The 15,239-nt window shown below is 38.8% G+C and overlaps 1 protein-coding gene across 4 annotated transcripts in view; it reads right to left on the bottom strand.

Moving 5' to 3' along the window:
• Positions 1 to 15,239, bottom strand: part of LOC120347599 (CUB and sushi domain-containing protein 2-like) — a 234,000-nt gene that overhangs the window by 189,832 nt on the left and 28,929 nt on the right. For 2 of the 4 annotated variants that reach the window (XM_078117625.1, XM_078117628.1), the window contains 5 exons: positions 9,233 to 9,426; positions 6,961 to 7,022; positions 6,624 to 6,663; positions 6,226 to 6,351; positions 5,921 to 6,028 (listed from right to left, as the gene is read on the bottom strand). In XM_078117625.1, coding sequence (XP_077973751.1) covers positions 5,921 to 6,028; positions 6,226 to 6,351; positions 6,624 to 6,663; positions 6,961 to 7,022; positions 9,233 to 9,302 — 406 coding nt within the window. In that variant the 5' untranslated portion in view covers positions 9,303 to 9,426. Of the gene's footprint in view, positions 1 to 5,920; positions 6,029 to 6,225; positions 6,352 to 6,623; positions 6,664 to 6,960; positions 7,023 to 9,232; positions 9,427 to 15,239 lie in introns of those variants that run through there. The other 2 variants (XM_078117626.1, XM_078117627.1) reach the window with 1 other exon arrangement.

A 15,239-nucleotide genomic window follows, 5' to 3' on the forward strand; every position in this document is an offset into this window, starting at 1 on the left:
AATTGTGAACGTCACATGCGGTTTTCTGAATGAGGCCCTTGCAAAAAAACTTTGCCTCCCGCGCTCCCTCCTTTAGACAAGGTATTATCAATATATGCGGACTCACTATTCTGACTATCCTGCAGGCTGGATTCCATGGCAGGTGGACGCCCGAGATCGCTAGCGCTTCGCAATAATGCACGAGAGCAAATTCAATTCTGCTCGCCGAAAATTTGCAATTGCTCACCAATGAAAATCGATTCAAATGGTTTTTAAATCAATAATCCAGTAATATAAAGATGGCAACAAATTGCAGCTCCACAATTGTCAACTACATACTAGCTTGCAACAATTTGGCCTGATCAAAAAATGCGAAGCAAAAAAGAATGTCGTGTTGAATGATAGGGATCACATGAGAATAGTTATGGGCGAAAAGATCGCCAGACTCCCCGCCGACGCTGGTAAGTTACGGCTCTGATTCAGCGCATTTTTTATTCAATAGTTTTACGCAAAACACTCCCAAAATAATGTCAAATTATAAAAATAATGTTTGGGGGTCATAGGTCAAACGTCCATTTTTGCTTTGATTCAACGTTTTTTTTTAACCAGCAATTTTACGGGGATTTATTAAACAGTACCAGTATTTAAAGTCGCACAAACACTCTTATTAAAATTAATAGCAAAGCATAAAAATAATGTTGGGGGTCAAAGATCAAACGTCCATTTTATCCAATAATTTTATGAGGCTGTATTGAACAGCATTGCATCTAAAGTCAAAGTCAGTTGCACGCGAGTGCAGTCGTTTTGCACGCCATTAGCTATAATTGCACGTTGTGAATTCTGATTTGCATGCGAGAATTGCTGATTGCACGCCCGATTTCTCGTTCAAAAAGGCCATGAAATCCAGACTGGTGCCATTACCCGTTCATGTTGGGTTTAGAGATAATTACTAGTTAATTGTTTCAGATACACAGACTAGATGGTGAGAAAGCCGTAAACGACCAGCGGTTATGTGATAGCGAGGGGTCCATCAATACTCTCGCACATAATTATCCCTTAATGAAACCACCGAACACCTCGGAGTTTGAAAAATTATCCACGATTAAACAGCGCTATGTGAACACTTACCTACGCAAGTGGGCACCTCACCCCAGGTTCCATTTTCTCTGCATTTTCCAATGTCTGATCCTTGAAGAACGTATCCAGCATTGCATGAATATTCGATAGTCTGATTGACCTCTAAGGCAGTTGCGGTGTCTACAGTCCCGTTGTCTGGAGCTTCAGGGGCTGGGCAGGTACGTACTGTAATAGAATATTGAAACAGGTATTGGAGAAAGTTGTGAAAAATTTTTATGACTACATACAGAAATTAAAATTGTTTTTAAACTTAAATAAAAGATCTAAACAATGTCAGCAACCATTCAATTTGCAAAAAAAACGTCACCCACCCCCTCTTCTATAGTTTCCTACTTGAGGTACTAAACTACATGAAACCCTAATTTTTCACAGTGTGGTGACCAAACTTCACAACAGACATGGTTTTGGAGCGAGGGTAAAAAATATTTCCCACCTGGTCTGGCGGGCCATAAAAGTGTGACGTAAAAAGTTACATTTTATGAATAATATTTACAGTGTTACAAAAGCAAAAGTGGAAACAATAGGCCTTGTGTCAAAACTAAATTAAATAGCAATATCAACAAATTCCTTGAGCTATTTTTAACTGAAACAGTAAAATTTGGTTTTATTTTGGGGGACCAGATGAAATTACCCATCAGGCCTGATTTGTCCCGCAAGCCGCAGGTTGCCCATGTCAGATTATTAAGATACTGGATGGGGAAAACTACAACTCGTCACAGCCTTTCGTGCGGTCAATTAGGTCTTGGAGAAATTTGTGGAAACTACATACAGAAATTAGATTTGTTTTTTAAGCTTAAGATGAAACACTCCCAAAATTAATGTCAGAGTAAAAAAATAATGTTTGGGGTCAAAGGTCAAACGTCCATTTTTGCCCTTGATTCAAAGTATTTTTTTTAGCCAGCAATTTTACGCGAATGTACTAAACAGTACAGGTATTTATAGTCGCACAAACACTCTTAAAATTAATAGCAAAGTATAAAAATATTGTTGGGGGTCAAAGATCAAACCTCCATTTTTGCTCTGATTCAACAATTTTTTATCCAATAATTCTACGAGGATGTATTGAACAGCATAGCATCTAAAGTCAAAGTCAGTTGCACGCGGGCGCAGTCGTTTTGCGTGCCGTTAGCTATAATTGCACACCGGGTATTCGGATTTGCATGTGAGAATTTCTGATTGCACGCCCGATTTCTCGTTCAAAAAAGGCCTTGAAATCCAGACTGGTGCCATTACCCGTTCATGTTGGGTTTAGAGATAGTTACTAGTTAATTGTTTCAGATACACAGACTAGATGGTGAGAAAGCCGTAAACGACCAGCGGTTATGTGATAGCGAGGGGTCCAGCAATACTCTCGCACATAATTATCCCTTAATGGAACCACCGAACACCTCGGAGTTTGGAAAATTATGCACGATTAAACAGCGCTATGTGAACACTTACCTACGCAAGTGGGCACCTCACCCCAGGTTCCATTTTCTCTGCATATTCCAATGTTTGATCCTTGAAGAACATACCCAGCATTGCATGAATATTCGATAGTCTGATTGACCTCGAAGGCAGTTGCGATGTTTACAGTCCCGTTGTCTGGAGCTTTAGGGGCTGGGCAGGTACGTACTGTAACAGAATATTGAAACAAGTATTGGAGAGAGTTGTGAAATTTTTTATGACTACATACAAAAATTAAAATTGTTTTCAAACTTAATTAAATAATCTAAACAATGTCAGCAACCATTCAATTTGCAACAAAAAAATGTCACCCACCCCCTCTTCTATAGTTTCGTACTTGAGGTACTAAACTACACGAAACCCTAATTTTTTACAGGGGGGAGGGGGTTCGCACCTCAAGTATTCTAGTGGCGTAGCAAAACAATTTTTCCATTGGTGTGGTGACCAGACTTCACAACAGACATGGTTTTTGAAGCAAGGGCCAAAAATTTTGCCCGACTGGTCTGGCGGGCCATAAAAGTGTGACGTAAAAAGTTACATTTTATGAACAATATTTACAGTGTTACAAAAGCAAAAGTGGAAAACAATAAGCCTCGTGTCAAAACTAAATTAAACAGAAATCTCAACAATATCCTCGAGCTATTTTCAACTAAATCATCAAAATTAGGTTTTATTTTGATTGTGGCATAACTAGGTGGGCCAGATTAAATTACCCAACAGGCAGACAGGCCGGATTTGGCCCGCAGGCCGTAGGTCGCCCATGTCAGATTAAAATCCTGGATGGGAAAACTACAACCCCATAGCGTTTTGCTGTTTTGTGGCGTCAGTCAAGTCTTGGAGAAAGTCTGAAAGTTGTGAAAACTACATACAGAAATTAGATTTGTTTTTAAACTCAAAAATGTCCCGTCATTTTGTTCAATAAAACAAACACTCCCATGTGTCTCACAAACGAGGGGCATCTGGCACCACGTCAGATGCGTCCTATCAAGCCATGCTTGTCTCAATAATAATCTAAACTAATCTCGGTTGTCACATGACCAAAATTGCCTGTTTTTTGTTAAAAGCTCTCGAATGCCACGGTAAAATTTTTTTTCCTTGGGCAAATCGGATCACTTTTTCCCCCCGAGGAATTCAATGATGACGTTTTTAGATTGCACTTTTTTTAGTATTTTGCGCAAATTCAACAATGTCCAGACGTCTCCCAAAGGAGGGGTGTCTGATCATCAGTAAAATGGGTTTTTCTGAAACGAGACAATGTCGCTCAATCTGTATAATGTGCTGCACGGTACTGAAAGGTAAAATATAGTACGGTAAGTATAGAAGTTATTGTGATGTCACATGCGGGTTTTACGAATGCAGGAATGAGCCTTTGCAAAAAAAACTTTGCCTCCCCCACTCCCCCCTTCTAGACAAGGTGTTATCAATATATATGGAGCTACCATTCCAGCATTATGACTATTCCTGAATCTCAAGTTATCTTTCCTCTTTCTGCTGTTCTGTCTTTGGGGCCTTAGGTGCTTATCAATACTGTACCTTGAATAGATTGACTAAATTTGGGCATATGTTATTTCTGCCCTTTTTTGACCCATCTGACTGCGGCATCCAAAAATTATGTCACTACGACTCCACGGTGACGTAACAAGCACCCAGAATATACAGACGGGCACCCAAAACGCACAGAAAATTAGCCGAAATCGAGCAAGCTGCATTGGCGTCTCATGTAGTTTCTTACCTATTTAACCTATTTCTTACCTAACATACTTCTAGTGGGCGTAGCATGAAAATTTTTTCACGTATCAATCCTAACCCCCATCTGACTACACCATCCAAAAATTACGTCATTACGACGTCACAGTGACGTAATAGAGCCCTTCAAACTATATGAACTGCCATCCAAGACGCGCAAATGAGCACCCGAAATCGAACAGTTAGTTCTCTCGTTTTCTCGTCGCAACGATTCCAATAGGAGAGAGACCGATAACGTCAGTCAGTTTTTTATCGTCGGCGCCAATCTCGTTTCGGCCGATCGTGCGTATATTTGGCAAGCTCTATGCCGTGATTGTGATGTCGTAGTGATTTAATTTTTGGATGGCGTAATCAGATGGGGGTTAGGATTGACATATCAAAAAATTGTTATGCTACGCCCACTAGAAGTACGTTAGGTACAAAACTACACAAGACAAATGCATTGTATACAAGTCATTCTCATAGTTGGATCATTTTGTAGAGCTCAAATGAACAGAAGTTTAAATTAAACATTTTGAGGTTTGCGAAGTGATCGAACGACAAGAAAACGACAGAAAAAAAGTATGACACCTAATTCGGCATAGCTTGCTCGATTCGGGGTTATCATAAGCACGTTTTGGACGACCGTCCACATTAAATCACTGTGATTTTTGAATGGCGTAGTCAGATTATCGGTAGTCATATGGGGGTTCGGATAGACATATGCAAAAATGGTTATACCACGACCACTAGAAGTACTAAACTAAAGTTCAAGCTGGACTTGCTATGGAAAAGCTTAACTTTTTATTTGTAAGAAAACAACTCACCTACCAAAACTGAACAAAAAAAAAACGTGAGTAACAGCGATTTCTGGGTCTAGTACCGGTACAGTTCAGTTTAGTCCCACAAGATGGCGTACATAGTCCGAGCGTTGCCTCGCTTTATGACCTTCTGACCTTTGTCGTTTTGCTGTGAGACTCGAGAAATCGCGGCCTGGTATAGTTGAGTACCAAAAGTACTTCTAGTGGGCGTAGCATAACCATTTTGGCATGTGGTATTCCTCCCCCCGACATGCAAATTTAAACCATTTAATACGTCATCCAGAAAAGACCCGCCAAAATATACGAACGTTTTTGCAAGAATTTATTTTTTTTGGATGACGTAGTCAGATGATGGTCGGGAATGACGAATGCCAAAATGATATGCTACGCCCGAAGTACTTGTTGTACTAAACTACACTACACCCCGATTTCTCGAATCGCAGAGCGAACGACAGCACCAAAGGTCAGAAGGTCATGAAGCGAGGCAACGCTCAGACTATGTACGCCATCTTGTGGGAATAAATAAAATCATTTTTCAAGAATAATCTTTTAGGCGAATGTTAATAACTTATAATCAAGTAAATACATTTAGTGTTTTTGGGATTCGTTTTCACATCTCACTCCAAGCAAGTCGCTAGAGAAGACAATTACTAGTACATAAGGATCTACTTTTCTTGGAAGTGTCACAATTTACCTTTACTGGACCTCAGGTATTGAGGAATTCCTACTTAATATATTTGACGCGTACTAAAAAGCGCTTAGAGGAGAAATATTCTCCGAGTGAAAAACGAGAAAGAGGAGGCCACACCAACCTGTACTCTGTTCGACTTTTGTAGTTTGTGGGCGAAAAGTAGAGAAAAAGGCTTCCTTAGTTGACCACGGGGATGTAGCAGGGGCGGTAGTTTTCTTGTCTTTGTATCCTGTGTGAAAAAGTGAGTTGATATTACAATTTTAAAGCAAGATTCATAGTTTTAGGTGCTTTAAGGAAAGAATGAGATACTGATTGGCAGTGCAAACTTTTTGTTTTTCAATGTTTTCGCATAATCGCCGTATTACTAATTACTATGACTGAAGAGGACTTTTTGTTCTAGTGCTTGAAAGACTTAGATTTTCTCACCCTGGGGAGTGGTCGTTTCTTTGACATCTACAACCGAGGGCTGCACTGAGTTCGTACTTAAATCTTCCAACCTCTTTTGTAATTGATCGAGCATACTTTCCGTCTCGTGTACTTGTTCCGTTAAAGCTGGGAAACATAAATATAAACAAATATTCAATTGAGCCATCAGTTTCACAGTCCATTATCAGTGAATTTTTTGTTGGAAGATATGTACCCTCACTCTCTGGGTAAAAATAAGAATATGAGACGGGTATTGCTAAACTACACGCCATGATTCAATTCTTCAAAATGGCGCAATAAAAATATAAAATATTTGAATTTTTCAATAGAACGATTGTTTGACAAATATGAAAACATGGCAAACGTATTTCGAAGAAAACTATATTGTGAACACGAACCTTCCAGAGCCTTCTCTTGTTCTTTTGTGCACTGTCTCTCCTGAAATAGAACAAGAGAGAAATATTTAAATATATGGATATGAAGGCTGCACATCCGTGCAGTAAGGGCTCAGCAGAGCAAGTGTTATCATATGCCGTGAAAAAGTGTCTCCATGAATTAAATGAAAAACGTAAAATCTGGGATGAGGTATCGATTAAGATGAGTTTCGGTACTTATAGAATGATGGAAGAAATTTCTAGAAAATTCAATTTTTTCATTTTATTTTCAGATTGCAAACAAAACAGTTCAATTCCTGCAATAATACCACCAGTATGAATCTACTACTACAGCTCTCACCGTAATAACGTCTCTCCAAGTAGGTTGATCGTCGCAAATCATAGGCATCCAGCATTGCTCACCTGTTAAGAGAAAATTAGAATTAGAGTCGAGCGAAATAATAGTTTAAAAATAAGTTTATGACAGATAAACGAAAGTTATGTTACTGAACTTTTTTCATAACGAGACTAGTTCAGTACCTATTTCCTTATGGCGCGCATTCGCTCATTCCATATTTAATTTCATACTGCTACCCACGTCATGCGAACGCACTATTTTCCTCGATGATGATTGGTCGAATCAAATTTGTAAAATTACGCCCGCCATTGGGAAACCTAACAATGTTTAGCGGTCTTGAGGGCGTGGGCGAAAATCCGACCGATCACCGCGATTCAATTTCTGGTTTCTGAGAATCGTTTCAATTTTTCTAGCAAGCAATAAACTCGGGAAAGTTGAATTTCCCCCTAGTTTGCTGCTACCTCTATACGCCTTTCTACCCGAACAAGACTCTCTGTGAACGAACGGCCACTGATACGTAACTATCTGCTATATTTTGGATCGGCAGCGATGTTGTTGATTCGGCATTGCTTAATCAGTTAACAACACCCTGGGTGAGGTGGTGGGTATGAAGTTGAACCCAACATTCTAACTCGCGATGCCAGAATATCTGAGTCAAACGCTTTACCAATGGGCCACCACACCCGCTAATCTATAAGCGATTTTTCACTTCTAAACATTTGAGCGTACGTGACGATATTTAAAATGTAAGTTTAAAAACAAAAAAATTCTTTCATAGGAGATTTCGAAGCCAAAAAAAGTTTTACAATGAAGGAGGGATCATTTAGTAAGATCCACGGTCAGGACGGAACTTCGACGATAAGAGGCCCTAGACTGCGCTGTTTGTGAGGCTCCTCTTATATTATGGCGTCATAAATGAATCGCGTGGCATTTTAGCTGCTGGCAAAATACGTAGCAAATCGTCCAAGTAGATTGGGTATTTGATTTAGAAACTCTGGCCGTAACAAAATACCACGAAACCGGAGCACCGTTTTTCAAATTTATACAAATTCATTATTTCACAGTTTTTAATTTTCAAAACGGTAAATATTCGGGACGAGAATTTATTTGATTAATATCTGCTTTAAAAAATAAATTCTAACCCTGTTTTACTCTGGAACAATCCTTTACAATTTAAAAACGACTTGAAACTAATAATAGTTTTAAAATGGAATGCCGAGGCCCCTAAGATTTGAGGCCCATATTCTTTAGCTTACGTTGCCTGGTAAATCCGGCCTTTTTACGGTACAGCAACGCATTCAATACGTGGCAAAATAAACGAGGTGTTCGAGGAAAAAAGCTATCAGATAAAATATCATTATTTTAAAAATAAATGTCGGTTTAACCGTCATCGAAAGACCGAGGTTTGTCATAGCATTACACCGCCATACCGGCTTCCTCTACGTCGTAATAAATAAATATTCCCCCAGATACAAATATGCCAGCCGTGACGCGAGAAACAGATAAGAAATTTGTCAATAGAACTATGTCAATTCACAGTGTCGCCATGCCGCATATATTAGCTAAAGCGCTGATCAACGGGTGTTCCCCGAAGTATTCGTACCAAGATGGCACACAACCTGAACATAGTATGTGTACCAGATTGAGGTTGTTCAGGTTGTGCGTCATCTTGGTACGAATACTCCCGGAGCGCCAAAAATTGTGCAAAAAGGCGAAGAAGAAACACTTTATTTCTAGAATTTAACAAATTTTAACATCTTATAAATGTACTCGTTAATCTGGATTCGATAGTTAGAAGAGAATAAAGCGTTCATGCCGTTTAAATATTAATGGCCTGATTTTTGGAGTCTTCATATAATTTTCAGATAACTAATCCTCTGTACAAATCAATAATTTTCATGTTTGAAAATCGCTGAGGAGGTTTTCAATGTTTATTTTACTTTTTGCTTTAGTAGAATCAGCAATTAATACTACCCGATTAAAAAAACGGCGCTCCAGAAGTATGTGCACCAAGATGGCGGACACCGGAACGTCGTATGTGTGCCAGGTTAGGCCATAATTTTTAACCTAACCTGGTACACATACGGCGTTTCGGTGCCCACCATCTTGCTGCACATACTTCTGAAGTGCCAAAAACAGCGTTAACACTATGGAATAAAGTAAGGAGTACCTCACCAGCTGGTATTAAATATTCGAAGAAAATACTACAGTGCGCCCCAAAAAACAAAACACAGGCAAGCAAGCAAACCAACAAAGCATGCACGGTTACACTGACCTTTAATCAATAAATACGCCTCCACCAACAGTATTAGTCCGATGAAACTGGGTCGAATCGGAATCTGCATTTCGAATGCAAAAATTTCGTCTTTTTTTTTCTTCAATGAGAGTCGATGTTCGAACAACGTAGGTTAAAATGAAGCTTCAGTCTATTTGCATCGGAATATATCTCATGCAAGCTCACTCACTACTCTAAAACGGAAAGATAAATTGTTTTCTCTCTTTTAAATTTTAGGATACGTGTTGCGTCACAAAAAAGAGAGCTTGTTAAATGCTGCTCTTTCTATCTTTATGAAACGATGACGACGTCACAACCACGCCCGTCAGAGCAATATTTGGTGGAATTTTGCGCGATATGGCGATATATTATATATGCGCGATATATTAGCCGCCACCATGTTTCCTAATTTATGAGAATACAGGCCAAACATGTCTTGCCCGCTCCCAATATTGCCCTTGGCGAAACGGATTTTGCTGGCGCATTCTGGGTAGATATAAGTATATTAACTAAAAATTAAAAGTTTAGGCTCAATAATGATTCTGAATTCCTAGCCTTCACCCTAACTGGATATTTACTGATTATTTTATTTTGAGCGGTGGCGGATAAATTTTTTTTTTTGACCAAAATTTCCTTCTCTAATGTTTTCAATGCACGGCCCTATTTTCTTAGCGTAATGCACGAATCGTCACCAAGATCGTGGCGTTTGGTAACTATCGGTGTCAAAAGTCTGATGCTTCTGGTCTCGGAATTTCCTCTCGAATAACAGTTTAGCGGTGTTCACCAGTCGAATATAGGATTTCGGAGGTCGAATATAGAATTTTGAACGTCGAATATAGGATGTTGGACGTCGAATATAAGATTTTGGACGTCGAATATAGGATTTCAAACGTCAAATATAGAATTTTGAACGTCGAATATAGGATTTTGGACGTCGAATACTCGGTTCACCTGCTTTGGAAGAGCAGAACAAGAAATCGCCACCTTGAACGCCGCGTCGCCAACTTCCAGTCGTTATGAAATAGAGATTTGAACAACCTTGGATTCGCTACACGCAAAGCTTGTAAAGTAACTTTAATCATGATTTTGTACCAAGTTAAAAAGCTAGTAAAAGGATAAAACGACTTCTTGGTTGTACAAAGTTATTTATTCATCCGCGAAATTTTTGAAGCGACTTCTGGCTGATTCGAGCAAGTCAGTATGCCGTATTTTACGGACCACAAGGCGCACACAAAATCTTTTTATGAACCAGTTACACAAATGTATGGATCAGCTAAAGCTACACTCAACACTAGTTCTGGTACCGGCTGCGTCTTTTAACTCAGTGCAAATTATGTACGGAGAAGCCTCAGCCCTCGCATTTAATGACGGTGCCCCCTAACCCCGGTTCGCCATATATCAATGTAGAGTAGCAGATGTCACATGAACTTGTTCGGCGTTACGTGAGTTGATTTCATAGATGGGCAAGCGATTTGAGTCGCATATGTCTGTTCAGTTGATCACAATATTCCATGGCCATGTGTTAGTGCGATGAACTTATGTTTGTGCCACAGTTGAACTAGGATAAATAAGTTAGATTGGCTTCCAAATGGATGTATAGACCTTTGCCCCAAGCCTGGCACTAGATAACATTTATCAAATATGTAGGTATAGTATAGCATATGACGCTGAAAACCTGATCATCAAAACTTCCTGTGCAATTCCAGCTACAGATCGTTCGACCTAATTTTCTTTGTATTGTTCATAGGTGACGCCATGATTTCAAAGTATCGCATTTCCAAAACTCAATCGTGATTATACGAGATCATTATCGTTTAAAAAATCGCGAAAGCTCACGTCAATCATTTACTTTCTGTGCAAACAGCCCATTAACACTAAATATATCACTAAGATGTTCTGATTATAATTTTAATCAAAGTCTTCATTATATTTTCAAAAATTGACATATCACACGTAGTCGAAATGCATTGAAATACCGCGAATCAGGGACTAAAACGAGTTGGATTTTGCTACTATGAAAATTTGCAATGTTTACGCTTTATCATGTGATTTGTCAAGAGTCGGAATTTCATTGACGAAAAAATTACTTAAAAATTTTGATAAATTGAAAAAAACATGAATTTTACCTTCCACACATGGCACTTATTTACGGCGATTGCTCTGAATAAGGCCTTACATCAACTACCGCTGATAGGTAACGGCTACTAGTATTCGGGAATTATGCCCAAGTATGTGAACCAAAATGGCGGACACCGGAACGTAGTATGTGTACCAGGCTACGGTTTGGCCATAATTTTATTCCAATTTTCCTTGTTTCAGTTCTATTACGAGTTTGGGGACTAGACAAATGACTCTCTTGCAGAATTTGTACTTAAAATTATGGCCTAATCTTAACCTGGTATACATACTAGGTTTCAATGTCCGCCATCTTGGTTCACATACTTCGAGAATAACTTATTGGGTGCATTGGGGGTGAATCTAGTAATCTAAGTAAAGAGCTAAAGAGGTAATAAGCGCTAGTATAAAGTGATATAGTGGCACTCGAGTAAGATTCCCCCTTGTAATTCCCACACATGGTAGATTTCCCACAAAAATATTGTTCGCGTGTGTTTCATCCGGGCTACCTGTGTCTGCTTAAATTATGATTATATAAACGTTAGCCTAGCTGTTGTAAATGAACTTTTTTTTTTTCATATTGAGTTCGGCCCAGTAACCAAGTCTTTTACTTGTAAGGGCTTACTCGAAAACATTATTGCCCACCCCTGGACGTTAGTCAATCAAATTTAAAATCGGAGTACTGAATCACGTGACAATATTTGTGACATACAGAATATTTAAAAGTATGGAAAAAAGTTTGTGTGAGTATGAACGAAAAGGTTGCACAATCACCTATATTTCTAGCTCCTGTGTGTGTGATCATTGCCTGATTCATTATTGAGTAATTACCATAAACACTAATTAAACTTTATTCCCACTTTTAGAATCCATACTCTCAACGCATGATAGCTGTTAACAAAAAAAGTAAATTTACCACACAACTCACTGTTAGAGTTGTCTTTGCCACAGCTATTTCCGGGTGATTGACGTCGGCACAATGTTTTAGAAGGCGCAATGGCCAAGCTGTTGAAGCGTTTGACTTAATATATACTATACTAAGCTTGTTAGGGTCTTTCGCTCCGAATAAGGCCCTGTGCAAGCAGCCATTGATATCTAACGATATTTAACGGGCTATTGTCATTTGGAAGGACCGGGATTATCCAGGGTTGACAGAGACTTCGGAATATACGTAACCTTATTTGCTTAAAATAATTTGTGTAAAATATTAGTAGCGTTGCGCTATGGAATATCTCGTATATCGTTTCGAATATCTCACATTGAATAGTTTTCTCTATTACGTTGTCTCATTTATTGGCGATTGGTGCATCTTGCTGTGCGGATACGCTTACCATCACATCTCTGGTTACCCTGCGTGGAGGCGAGAGGATTCCTGGGTGGTTTAATTCAACGCTGGTCGGTTCCAGCTTTCTCCATCATTAAGTCCATGCATATGAAAACAAATAATAGCTGACTAATCTCATATTTTATGTGGACTGGTAATTGGACGAGAGGCCGTGGATCGCCACATGATTAGTCCGTCTTATCGACTTTCTTCTCCTCCGAATTTAATATTTAATAAATCCCATGTTATGATTTCGAAGTTTGACATGAATAATGGAAATGTATCCCGAATTTGTGTTATCAAAACAGGTATTGAAGAACTTTAAACAATAAACGTAACCTCATTTGCTTAAATTATTTTGTGTAAAATATGGTGCGAAAATAAGCTAAAAATCTCCGTGGCAACTCAAAATTAAATAATTTTAAAAGCGTTTTTAAAATATGGCTTCAATAAAAAAATTAGGGAATTCATCTCGAACTTTGGCTGCCCAAAAAGATGACGACATTTTGGAATTTTTTTCTGAATAGATTCGAATAATTTACTATTTGATTCGGTTTGAATATTCGATTCCAAGTGCCCAGCCCTCGTTAGAACCAGACCTGTGGAATGGGAATTTACTGTTGTCAGTGCCGGAGTCGTATTTTCAATTTTCCGGATTCGTATGATGGGTTTGAAATTCTGAATTCTTCGTGGTCAAAAATAGAAGTTCCAGAATTTCAGTGGTTATTGTAAAGTCAAATTTCCATTAAGAAGCCAGAAAGCTTCAAGTTTTCCAAGCGCTTCTAACTATCTATTGAAGAAGGCTTGCACACGCTATGTTTTAATGTTAAAATATGAATTTTCGGTGTTCGGGTCTCCCCATCCTAAAATCGGGTAATATGAAGGAGATTTATATTGTTTCTAAATCCAAGTTAATACCAAAATGCTTGCTTATTAGTTATTATTTGAAAAATTCGTTTATGACAGTAGAATATGTCTCACGAAAAAATGACGCCATAATAGATTCCCCGTTTTCCCCGCGCTCTGAGAAAACTTTGAAAAATAGACACCAAAATAGGCTCTAAGCTTGATTTTAGATTTAGATTTTTTGTTAATTAGGTGTTAGAATTCCCGAGAAATAAATAACAAGCACGGCTTTCAACAAGTAATTTTCAACTGATAGTGACTAATGAAGTTACTTGTTCATCTAGCATATGGCATTGAATGGCTACTTATGTCTTGTTACACAAAAAACATGGGGAAATCACTCGATGTGCCGCGAATATTTAAAGTGCTCATTAGTGTGCCGCGATATAAAAAGGGGTAGGAACCGCTGGGCCGTAGCTGTTGTAATTAAACTTTTTTTTTATAATATTGAGTTCAAAGAGTCCGGCCCAGAAACCAAGTCTATTATCTGCAGTTGGCCCACTCGGAAAAATTATTTCCCACCTCTGGACGTTAGCCAATCAAATTTAAAATCGGAGTACTGAATCACGTGATAATTTTTGTGACATACAGAATATTTAAAAGTATGGAAAAAAGTTTGTGTGAGTGTGAACGAAAAGGTTGCACAATCACCTATATTTCTAGCTCCCGTGTGTGTGATCATTGCCTGATTCATTATTGAGTAATTACCATAAACACTACTTAAACTTTATTCCCACTTTTAGAATCCATGCTCCCAACGCATGATAGCTGTTAACAAAAAAAGTAAATTAACCACACAACTCACTGTTAGAGTTGTCCGTGCCACAGCAATTTCCGGGTGATTGACGTCGGCACAATGTTTTAGAGGGCGCAATAACCAAGCTGTTGAAGCGATCGACTATATATTATACTAAGCTTGTTAAGGTCTTTCGCTCCTAACAAGGCCCTGTGCAAGCAGCCATTGATATCTAACGATATTTAACCGGCAATTGCCCCCCCCCCCAATTTATTTCACCATGATGAGGTGGGGCAAGGAAATTGAACCTGAAAAAGTAATCTGTCATAGCCTACCAACACATTTAAATCCAAGCACAATGCTATCGAACCGCTCATCAGCGATTTCTACTGAAGCGACAAACATTGTTCATTGGCGCATATGGCCCGTGGGTCACAGTTTGCCCACGCCTGTTTTATTGCTCAAACATACAAAATACCACTCGGCAGAAGAATCGAGACGATCGTAATCATACCTTGAATATATCCCGAACTTGCCTTATCAAAACACGCATTGTAGAAACTTCGAAAAAACACGCAACCTTATTTTCTAAAATTAATTTGTGCAAAATATACGACGCGTCGCACTATAGAATTTCATTTTGAATATCTCGCATTGAAATTACTTTTGGTTTTGTCTATCACATTGTCTCATTTATTGGCGGTTGCCACATCTTGCTGAGCGGATACGCTTACCATCGCACCTGGTTACCCTGCATGGAGGCGAGAGGATTCCTGGGTGGTTCAATTCAACGCTGGTCGGTTACAGCTTTCTCCATCATTAAGTCCATGCATATGAAAATAAATAATAGCTGACTAACTAATCTCATATTTTATGTAGACTGGTAATTGGACGATAGACCGTGGTTCGCCATATGATTAGTCCGT

The sequence above is a fragment of the Styela clava genome, chromosome 11, assembly GCF_964204865.1.
Source record: "Styela clava chromosome 11, kaStyClav1.hap1.2, whole genome shotgun sequence".
Taxonomy (NCBI): domain Eukaryota; kingdom Metazoa; phylum Chordata; class Ascidiacea; order Stolidobranchia; family Styelidae; genus Styela; species Styela clava.